This window comes from Sinocyclocheilus rhinocerous, unplaced genomic scaffold (assembly GCF_001515625.1).
Source record: "Sinocyclocheilus rhinocerous isolate Xijiao unplaced genomic scaffold, SAMN03320098_v1.1 scaffold283, whole genome shotgun sequence".
NCBI classification, from domain to species: Eukaryota; Metazoa; Chordata; class Actinopteri; order Cypriniformes; family Cyprinidae; genus Sinocyclocheilus; species Sinocyclocheilus rhinocerous.
Genome location: NW_015627233.1, coordinates 148422 through 159438, shown reverse-complemented (window position 1 = coordinate 159438; position 11017 = coordinate 148422). Strand labels below are relative to the sequence as shown.

The 11017-nt window shown below is 37.9% G+C and overlaps 1 protein-coding gene across 2 annotated transcripts in view; it reads right to left on the bottom strand.

Moving 5' to 3' along the window:
* Positions 1-475: 475 nt before the first annotated feature.
* Positions 476-11017, bottom strand: part of LOC107723599 (protein Smaug homolog 1-like) — a 43878-nt gene continuing 33336 nt past the window's right edge. The window contains exons 14-17 of one of the 2 annotated variants that reach the window (XM_016532312.1): positions 10121-10247; positions 6359-6442; positions 2065-2954; positions 476-1145 (exon numbers count right to left, since the gene is read on the bottom strand). In XM_016532312.1, the coding sequence (XP_016387798.1) occupies positions 2926-2954; positions 6359-6442; positions 10121-10247 (240 nt within the window). In that variant the 3' untranslated portion in view covers positions 476-1145; positions 2065-2925. The remainder of the gene's footprint in view (positions 1146-2064; positions 2955-6358; positions 6443-10120; positions 10248-11017) is intronic. The other variant, XM_016532303.1, reaches the window with a different exon arrangement.

Sequence of the window (11017 nt, the reverse complement as noted above, 5' to 3'; positions counted from 1 at the left end):
AAGGAGGGGACTTTGTAGAAAACGAAGCATTTGAGAGAGGCGGGGCATAGAGGACCTACAATAATGTACAGTATTTGAAAAATAATGTGTTTTTCACATTGTCAAGCATTTCAGCATGTCAACATATTCTGTTACACCAAATACACAAAATAATGATCTTTAAAAAAGCATCATATGACCCCTTTAAACGCCGTAACAGCGGAGGTGAAAAACAGCAACAGAATAACAGTGAAATCTAAAAAAAAAACAAAAAAACACTGGCTCTTGGTTTACACCGTGTGACAATATAAAAAACATTTTCCTTAAAATGTAAAATACACAATCCGGGCAGAGTTAGCAAAATATAAGCATTTATAGATACAAGAAAGAAAGGAAACAGCAATATTAAAACAACATAACAAAAAAAACTGATATGTCTTTTGGCTATCAGGTACGTTTTTTTAGATAACAAATAATGCAAATTGGGAAAACAAAACGTCAAAAAAAAAAAATAACTAGGTTGTTATTTGAGATGTACTTATGGTTACCAGCCATAGCAAAAAGTTAATACACAAGGTATCTTAAATAATACATCTAATGAATACAATAACCTCTGCATCAATAATAGAAAAGAATAAATAATCATTTGAATCTGCTAATTGTTTTCAAATGGCAGTGATGAGTGGCTTAATACACACAAATAAATGCACCTCTAGAAACCAGATGCACAAGATGCCACATGATGGTTTGCTAACATGCTTGTAAAACACCGGCTACCATTCCGTTTAAGGCATTTCATGCACTTTAAAAGCATTAGTTTGGAGGCACCAAGTCACTTATGAAGCCGACACACTGCATAGTCAACATTCTTTCTTTTAGGCAGCTTGAAGCCTGTCAGTCGCCACTCAACGGATGCCAAAGTGCCTCTTTACTGTCCGTTTGATCATGACTGGTTTCTTTGGATTAGCCAAAAAGCATAAAACACTTGAGGTGTGGGTAGGTGCGTCAAGTTGTAGGCCGGCGAATACGGGAATTGTGGGAGATTTGGAGGAGAGGGCGGAGTTTGTTAGTCCAGTTCCTCTTTCCGGGACCCCCAGTTCCCCCTCAGCCCTATGATTCACACCGTGTTGCTGATGAAGAGTCTATTGCACGTTATTGCAAATTCACTTTTGATGGTTTCAGCAAGGATTCACAGCACCAAGGGCAGGAAAAGCAAAGTTATTATAAGAAAAACTCTAAATAAGATACATTAACAATCACTGAACACCCTCATAAAGGGACTTTAATGTCCCGGATTAAAACAATTAAAGCAACAAAAAAAAACCTTTCAGACCCTTCCCATGCAGAAAATCAGATCAGAGTCCAAAACTAAAAGCTCATTTCTTATTGTAAACGTTCTACTTTTAATACCTGGCATGATTAACTAATGGCTGATATTAAGACAATACTGTAAAAAAAAAAAGACTCTAGCCTCACTTATTGGTAACTATTGCACAGTTTCACCACATGATGGCGCTCTGTACTAGAAACGGGTGCATTAGTGTTTTTTTCCTCATGTGACAAACTGTATATTTCTCCCTGTTGCTCCAACAGTCTACTGACACAGTGTACCATGCATGTGATATCCCAAATACACAGAAACCAGCTGAAAACATCCATACAACACCTATAATCGTCCCAAAATCGCCAAACGATCAATCTACGGCTGTGCATTTACAGATTAAAAAAAATTAAATGCATAAAATAGTTAAATAGTTGTGTATCTGAACGAACATCATTCATGAAGTTGTGCACGTCTCCCAAGCATGTTTATCCTTTCAGACACAAATAAAAGGTCTGTTTAACACATTTGACCATGTTTACCACAAATGTTCCACTAAAAATAGTTAATATATGCATATAATTTTTATTTCAATTAATTAAATTTTTATTTTATTTAAATATATTTTGAACATTTTATTTATATTTTAATTACATTTATTAAAATATAAATAAAATATAAAAAATTATAGATATTTAAAAAAAATATTACTATATATATCTGCATATTCTGTCTGGATCTGCGCACCTCACCTCACCTCTGACCTCTATGTTCACCTGCTCCTCTTCAACCTTTCCATCTACTTGCATTTGCTGGCATTTCTCCTGTATTCCACTTCTCTGACCTCCTGATCTCCATCGACCGTTCCTTTACGTCAGAATCCATGTACGACATTCCTCGCTCCCTCTACAGACCCTTCCACTGACATCACTTCCTGTTTCCTTTCCCATCGCTGCTCTCACGTTCCCTCTCTTTCTTCTGAGTACCATCCGTAGCTCTGACTGTCATTGTACTGTAGTTTTGTAAATAAGCTTTCCTGCTGGCACAAATGAAAACTAGAACAACAAAACAGTGAATACAAACGCAGTTGTAAACTACGAAGCCATTTCGGAACCTAAAGCTGTACACCGTCCTCGGAACACTCGCACCTGAAAAAAAAAATGACTTCGAACATGCTATAATGTAATATTTTTAGCATCTGCACAGAGGCACAGAAATCGAATCTGCAACTACGTCTTGATCTGGTTTCGTCTGCTGGCTGGTTTGGATTTCGTGACGTCCCAGACAGCCACCTGAACGCTTTGAGTTGTCGGACCCCCTCTAATGGCCTGTCGACACGTAGACCCTTTGCGGCGTTCTTCTAAGGAAGTGTTGAAGATGTGATTTTCTCCCAAACTCGAATGTAAACACGCTGAAGTAGTCATGGTGACAGAACTTGCTTGTGTTAAGCCTTTCAGAAAATAGTGAATGGCACTGTGTAGACCACGCCCCACCTCTCCTATTGGCTATTTGGTGTTGGTAGGTGAGCAGGTGGAGGGTTATAGGCAGAGGGTCTCGTGACCTCGTGATGACCTTTCACCCTGCTGCCAGGCATGCCGTCTCCCTGTGCTCCCTCTTTTCTTCTCTCAAATGGTTGAAGTTCGATCGACGCCATCTATGGAAACAAGTGACATCGTGACATTGACACAATCAAGTGCAATTCTGGAACACTTCGAGAACCTTTCACCCAAAAATGAACATTTTGTCATCTTCTATTCTTTCACATGTACACCCCTGTCAAAAGTTTGGGTCGGTAAGATTTGTAATGTTTTTTAAAGCCTCTTATTCTGACCAAAGGCTGGATTTATTTGATCAAAAATAGAACAGTAATATTGTGAAACTATTTTTGTGTGTACTATTTAAGAAAACTTTTCTACTTGAATATATTTTAAAATGTCATTTTTTCATGTGATGGTAAAGCTGAATTTTCAGCATCATTACTCCAGTCTTCAGTGTCACATGATCCTTCAGAAATCATTCTAATATGCTGATTTGGTGCTTAATAAGCATTTCTTATTATTATCAATGTTGAAAACTATGGAAGCCCGTTTCTGCCACTGAACAAAAAAATGTAAAAAAAAAACAAAAAACAGTAATTGCGACTTCTCACAATTCTCACTTTTTTTCTTGCAATTGCGAGTTTATATCATGCAATTCTGAAGTCAGAACTGTGTGATCCAAATAGCCAATTATGACTTTTTTTCTCTGAATTGCAAGTTTATTGAGATATAAACTCGCAATTCTGAGAACAGTCTTTTTGTCTCCTAAGAATTGGACTTTATTTCTCGCAATTGCAAGTTTATATCCCGCAATTCTGACTTTAGAACACACAGTTGTGAGTTTATATCACACAAAACTGAGAAAAAAAGTCAGAATTGTGAAATAAAAAGTCACAATTGCCTTTTTTATTCAGTGGTGGAAACGGGCTTCCATAGAGAACAGTTATGTCGCTTTTTATCAATTTAATGCACCCTTGCTGAACAAACGTATTAATTCCTTTAAAAAATACGTACTGAGCTGAAACCTTTGAACGGTATTGTAACTTTACAATATTGAAAATATTCAAATGAAAATATCAAGCAATTATCCCAGTTGAATAAAAGTGTTAATTTTTTCAAAACAAAAAAACTTGTTTAACTTACTAGAAAATATTAAGCACTTAATGCGTCCTTGAATAAAAGTATTCATTAAATAAAAGTATTAATTTCTTTCAAAACAAAAACAAAAACCAACATTTTCTGACCCTAAACTTTTGAATGGTAGTGTAACTTATATAACTTACTAGAAAGTATCGCACAGGACTTCTGGGAAGCCTCTGAGTGACTCATAAAAACTCAATGAATCGTTTTTTTTTTTGCTTCTGGTTCATTGAAAATGAATTGGACTTCCCGACCGTACAGTTTCACAGAGCAAGCTGTCTCATTTTGCGTAATGAGGACACACAAAACTCCCAGCCAGGCTGCTGACCAGAGGAGGTGGAGGTCCTGAGGGGGGAAAGTTTAGGGGTACGCTGCCACAAGAACACTACGGGCTCTGTTGGCAGCTGTGGAGCGAGCGGGGCATTCCTGAGCTCACCGCAGAGCTGCCCACTGCTTCTGCCCGTCTCCCTGATTCAGCCTGTCTGCCTGCCTCTCTCTTGTCTGTCTCCCTGCACTCCCCCAACACAAAGCTGTGCTTGTCCAGCGCCGAGCCCACTGCACTGAAAGCCTCTGTGTCAGCCCTGAGAGAAAAAACACTCTTTATGCAAAGAAAACCTCCACTTTACATGGGAATGCTCACTGCACTGATCCCGCGACGTGTGGATACAAAGTAACACTCCTTTCTGTCTGAAACTGTCACAATATTTTCTCTTTTGAAGATTGTTGTGTCTGAAGAGTCGTCTAAAGCTCCCACCAAAGAAACACCCCAAAAAGTTCAATTAAAATGTTGCGGAGAAGAAAAAAAATGTCTTCCCTGAACATTTTCAAAGGAAAACGAAGGACTTCAAAAGGCTTTTTGACCTTTTGAATGAGTGTCCGACGGGATGCTGCTAACAGAAACTGTCCTGTGGGGGGGGTTCATGATCCTGCCATGGTCAGCATAAATCCAAACCATTTCCTCAAATTCCGTTCTCATGGATTGGGGATAAAATCAGACGCAATCCTAAAAACATCCTTATTCATCAGCTCGTACCAAAAGACGAGTACTGAGTATTCAGATATTAAAACGTGAAAATATCATCTGACAGACTGCTTAACTACTACTAGACAAGTAGTTTCTGTTTTGTGGAGCGAGCGGGGCATTCCTGAGCTCACCGCAGAGCTGCCCACTGCTTCTGCCCGTCTCCCTGATTCAACCTGTCTGCCTGCCTCTCTCCTGTCTGTCTCCCTGCACTCCCCCAACACAAAGCTGTGCTTGTCCAGCGCCGAGCCCACTGCACTGAAAGCCTCTGTGTCAGCCCTGAGAGAAAAAACACTCTTTATGCAAAGAAAACCTCCACTTTACATGGGAATGCTCACTGCATTGATCCCGCGACGTGTGGATACAAAGTAACACTCCTTTCTGTCTGAAACTGATAGTCACAATATTTTCTCTTTTGAAGATTGTTGTGTCTGAAGAGTCGTCTAAAGCTCCCACCAAAGAAACACCCCAAAAAGTTCAATTAAAATGTTGCGGAGAAGAAAAAAAATGTCTTCCCTTGAACATTTTCAAAGGAAAACGAAGGACTTCAAAAGGCTTTTTGACCTTTTGAATGAGTGTCCGACGGGATGCTGCTAACAGAAACTGTCCTGTGGGGGGGGTTCATGATCCTGCCATGGTCAGCATAAATCCAAACCATTTCCTCAAATTCCGTTCTCATGGATTGGGGATAAAATCAGACGCAATCCTAAAAACATCCTTATTCATCAGCTCGTACCAAAAGACGAGTACTGAGTATTCAGATATTAAAACGTGAAAATATCATCTGACAGACTGCTTAACTACTACTAGACAAGTAGTTTCTGTTTTCAGCGATGGACATGTTAATATCTTTACATCATTTTTTGAAAGAAGTTTTTATGCTTGCCAAGGGTGCATTTATTTGATAAAAAATAAAACTGTAAAACAGTAATATTGTGAAATATTAGTTTAAAACAACTGTTGTTGTTATTGTAATAAATATTAAAATGCAATTTATTCCTGTGAAGGCAAAGCTGAATTTTCAGCATCATTACGCCATTCTTCAGTGTCACATGATCCTTCAGAAATCATTCTAATAAAGCTATTTTGTGCTCAAGAATCATTTCTTATTATTATCAATGTTTAAAACAGTTGTGCTGCTTAATGGGATGTGATTCTTTGATGAATTGAAAGTTCAAAACACTTCAAATAGAAATTACAATAAATGTCTTTCCTCTTACTTTTGACCAATTTAATGCATCCTTCCTGAATAGAAGTATTAATTTCCTTCAAAAAAAACAACCAAAATAAGTTGGTCATTTTCATTTTTGGGTGAACTAAGTGCAGTATTTATAACTTGAGCAAGAAGTGGACACGTACCTCCCAGAGCGTGTTCAGTCATGCGGAGACACAGAGACTCCAAACGGTTATTGATGTCAGGCTCAGTCACAGGCACCTGTAAATCTGCAAAATGACAAACAAACTGAGTCAACTTCAACAAGTTATGACAATAAACAACACATAACAAGCCAAGTGAGGGCTACATGACACTGACTGATGTCTTGATATACCAAAAACAGAAAGAAAGTGGTTATTTGTGGTTGCCTCACAGAAACAGTAGATAACAACAGCAAATCTGTAAATGGGAACAGCACAAAATGCAGGCCAGATTTGAACCTGAATCTATGATCTATCTTTTTATCAGATAGTTCACAAAAAAATTGGCTAAAACTTTACTCGCGCTCAGGTCACCCGAGATGTAGATGAGTTTGTTTCTTCATGGGAATAGATTTGGAGAAATGTAGCATTACATCACTTTCTCACCACCACTGGATCCTCTGCAGTGAATGGGTGCCGTCAGAATGAGAGTCCAAACAGCTGATAAAAACATCACAATAATCCACAAGTAATCCACACCACTCCAGCACATCAATTAATGTCTTGTGAAGCTAAAGCTGTGCGTGTAAAAAACAAATCCACCATTAAGACCTGTTTTTGATGGCACCCATTCACTGCAGAGGATCCATTAGTGATGTAATGCTAAATTTCTCCAAATCTGTTCAGAAGAACAAACAAACGCATCTTCCTCTTGGATGGCCTAAAATAAATTGAAAGTAAATTTTCATTTTTTGGTGACTATTCCTTTAAATGAAGCATTCCCTTGAAGCAATCAGGGGCTAAGAGTTTTGCTCAGAAGCAAAATGGATAAAGATCACCCTTGCTTGGTTTAAACCATTAACCTTAACAGTTACTAGCCCAGACCTTATACATTTCATTTCATTCTCTTTTGACCAATAACACCCTCAGAAGTTGACCAGCAAGAGAAAAAAGGCAAACAAAGATGCATTTCAAACCTCTCAGAGGTCTCATTCACATCTTAGTCACCATACGGCAACTGATCAATAGTTCAAAATTGCGACCTCAATTTTCAAAATTCACAGCCATTATGCTTGCAAACTGCACTGAACTGATTGTGAACCGATCGTGTTCATAGTTCCCTCAGTAGTACACTGGCCTACAGTGTGAGCGCTGTTCTAAAGAGAAGCTTCAGTCTCAGTGGGGCAGAGTCTGACTGCTCAAGGCTCCTGCAGCACTGCTCGGGCTGGGCCGGCCCTTACTGTGCTCGTCTTTAGCTGAGTCAACAGCAAACGGGCCTTTGAAAATCCCTTGTGGGAAGGAAGAGCTGAGTTAGGCAACCACTGGCTGGACAGAACAGACAACCTGCTATTTTTAAGCAGAAAATCCTGTAAGGCCCGTCAAGTCTCTCTCTCACAGTGCTCCCTCTTTGTTGCCTTTGAATTAATCAAGGCGTTAATGTGAACACATTCGGATGGGCGGCAATGAGAACACAAGGGGGAACGAGTCGGAGAGAGAAAGTGGAAGGCATGCTGCACAAAGAAAGTCATTGTAACATGCAACCTAGCACACAAAAACACTGTACACTCTCTTGTGCACAGCATCTCTTTCTTCTCCGAAAGGGGTCGAGTATTTATGTAAAACCACGAGAACGGAGCAAACTAAAGGAAGTGAGTTTCAGCTGCAGTCAGAGCGGAGCCACAGACAGAGAGGAACTGAATGTGTGTCAGTGGAGCACGCAGCACAGAGAAGCCGGAAAAGATTTGCTTTAAATGTGTGACACTCTTTCAAGTCAGAAAAAAATTAACTGTCTATCTGACCACTACGAAATATTTGATGTTTCTTTTTTTTTTTTTGACAAAAGTCATTTTCTATGCTTCTGTAGTGTTTTATTTTACCAAAGAAATATATTTATAATCAGGGTATCAGCATGTTGAATGAAATTATAAATCTTTATAATTAACCTTAACAGTTACTAGCCCAGACCTTATACATTTCATTTCATTCTCTTTTGACCAATAGCACCCTCAGAAGTTGACCAGCAAGAGAAAAAAGGCAAACAAAGATGCATTTCAAACCTCTCAGAGGTCTCATTCACATCTTAGTCACCATACGGCAACTGATCAATAGTTCAAAATTGCGACCTCAATTTTCAAAATTCACAGCCATTATGCTTGCAAACTGCACTGAACTGATTGTGAACCGATCGTGTTCATAGTTCCCTCAGTAGTACACTGGCCTACAGTGTGAGCGCTGTTCTAAAGAGAAGCTTCAGTCTCAGTGGGGCAGAGTCTGACTGCTCAAGGCTCCTGCAGCACTGCTCGGGCTGGGCCGGCCCTTACTGTGCTCGTCTTTAGCTGAGTCAACAGCAAACGGGCCTTTGAAAATCCCTTGTGGGAAGGAAGAGCTGAGTTAGGCAACCACTGGCTGGACAGAACAGACAACCTGCTATTTTTAAGCAGAAAATCCTGTAAGGCCCGTCAAGTCTCTCTCTCACAGTGCTCCCTCTTTGTTGCCTTTGAATTAATCAAGGCGTTAATGTGAACACATTCGGATGGGCGGCAATGAGAACACAAGGGGGAACGAGTCGGAGAGAGAAAGTGGAAGGCATGCTGCACAAAGAAAGTCATTGTAACATGCAACCTAGCACACAAAAACACTGTACACTCTCTTGTGCACAGCATCTCTTTCTTCTCCGAAAGGGGTCGAGTATTTATGTAAAACCACGAGAACGGAGCAAACTAAAGGAAGTGAGTTTCAGCTGCAGTCAGAGCGGAGCCACAGACAGAGAGGAACTGAATGTGTGTCAGTGGAGCACGCAGCACAGAGAAGCCGGAAAAGATTTGCTTTAAATGTGTGACACTCTTTCAAGTCAGAAAAAAATTAACTGTCTATCTGACCACTACGAAATATTTGATGTTTCTTTTTTTTTTTTTGACAAAAGTCATTTTCTATGCTTCTGTAGTGTTTTATTTTACCAAAGAAATATATTTATAATCAGGGTATCAGCATGTTGAATGAAATTATAAATCTTTATAATGCACAAAAATCAGGAAAAGCTGTCCTCACGCTTCAGATATCCAAACCACAAAAGTCTATCAAAAAATATATATTTTATTATTATTAATACTATTATTATTTTCTTTATTAATTTTGGATATTATTATATATTAATAAAAAACTATATATATATATATATATATATATATTTACAATAAATCTAAATAAAATATCAACTGATATATTAGATGTCAGTTGTAAACATTTTTCAACTACTCAAACATGATAAAAAATAAGTTATTAAGTAATAGGCAAGTTAACAGATAAAAAAAATCTTTTTATCTCTTATTTTATTGTTTTTTTTTAGTTTTTTGATGACATTTTCTATTCTAAGATGGTTTAAAGGGAAATATGTTTTTATATGGAGGTTAGTACAAAGGTCTAGTTTAGGAAAAAATGTGCATTTACAAATATTTTTTAATGCAGCACAGTGAACCGTACACGCGAACATTTATTACTGATTTTCATGCACGGCAATAAATAAATATATAAATAAATGAATAAATAAACACTGTCCAATTGAAGAGACAAAGTTTAAGGTCATTAACAAGCATTTTTACCTCCAAGCCTTTTTTTTTACCTCCTTAATTGTAAGGAATTTTTTTCAAAATGTTGCCTCTTTTAAGTAATCTGGGGGGTTTTGTGTCAGAGATGATGGCACTTCTGCTTTGCCTGAGCAGACTGTGAGTTAAACATGATGAGTGTGTTTGAGTTCTGGTCTCTTACCTGTTTGCTGGAACATGGCCATGGTGTGTGGGTTGGTGTGGACGGGTAGTGATCGAGTCCTCTGAACTGAGCTGTGGGTGCGGCTGGGCATGCTGTTACTGCCCCCTGGATTGGCAAACCACAAACCCTACCACAAAAACACACATTCCAGCCCAATTACAATCATATCATACTACAATCTGTGCTCATGTTCATTAAACTAATGGATAATACATGAAAAACAGTTACACCTGATTATGAAGCCTTTTATTGTTCTAAACATCAAATGACTAGTAATGAAAACACATGCTTTCTCATTCATTAAGTGTTAAACATATGACTTTTCTTCTATACAATTCTTCTATATACAAATGAATCTAACAAAAACATATCCATGTCATTTCACCATAATACAATATATATATATATATATCCACGAGAACGGAGCAAACTAAAGGAAGTGAGTTTCAGCTGCAGTCAGAGCGGAGCCACAGACAGAGAGGAACTGAATGTGTGTCAGTGGAGCACGCAGCACAGAGAAGCCGGAAAAGATTTGCTTTAAATGTGTGACACTCTTTCAAGTCAGAAAAAAATTAACTGTCTATCTGACCACTACGAAAATATTTGATGTTTTTTTTTTTTTTTTGACAAAAGTCATTTTCTATGCTTCTGTAGTGTTTTATTTTACCAAAGAAATATATTTATAATCAGGGTATCAGCATGTTGAATGAAATTATAAATCTTTATAATGCACAAAAATCAGGAAAAGCTGTCCTCATGCTTCAGATATCCAAACCACAAAAGTCTATCAAAAAATATATATTTTATTATTATTAATACTATTATTATTTTCTTTATTAATTTTGGATATTATTATATATTAATAAAAAACTATATATATATATATATATATATATA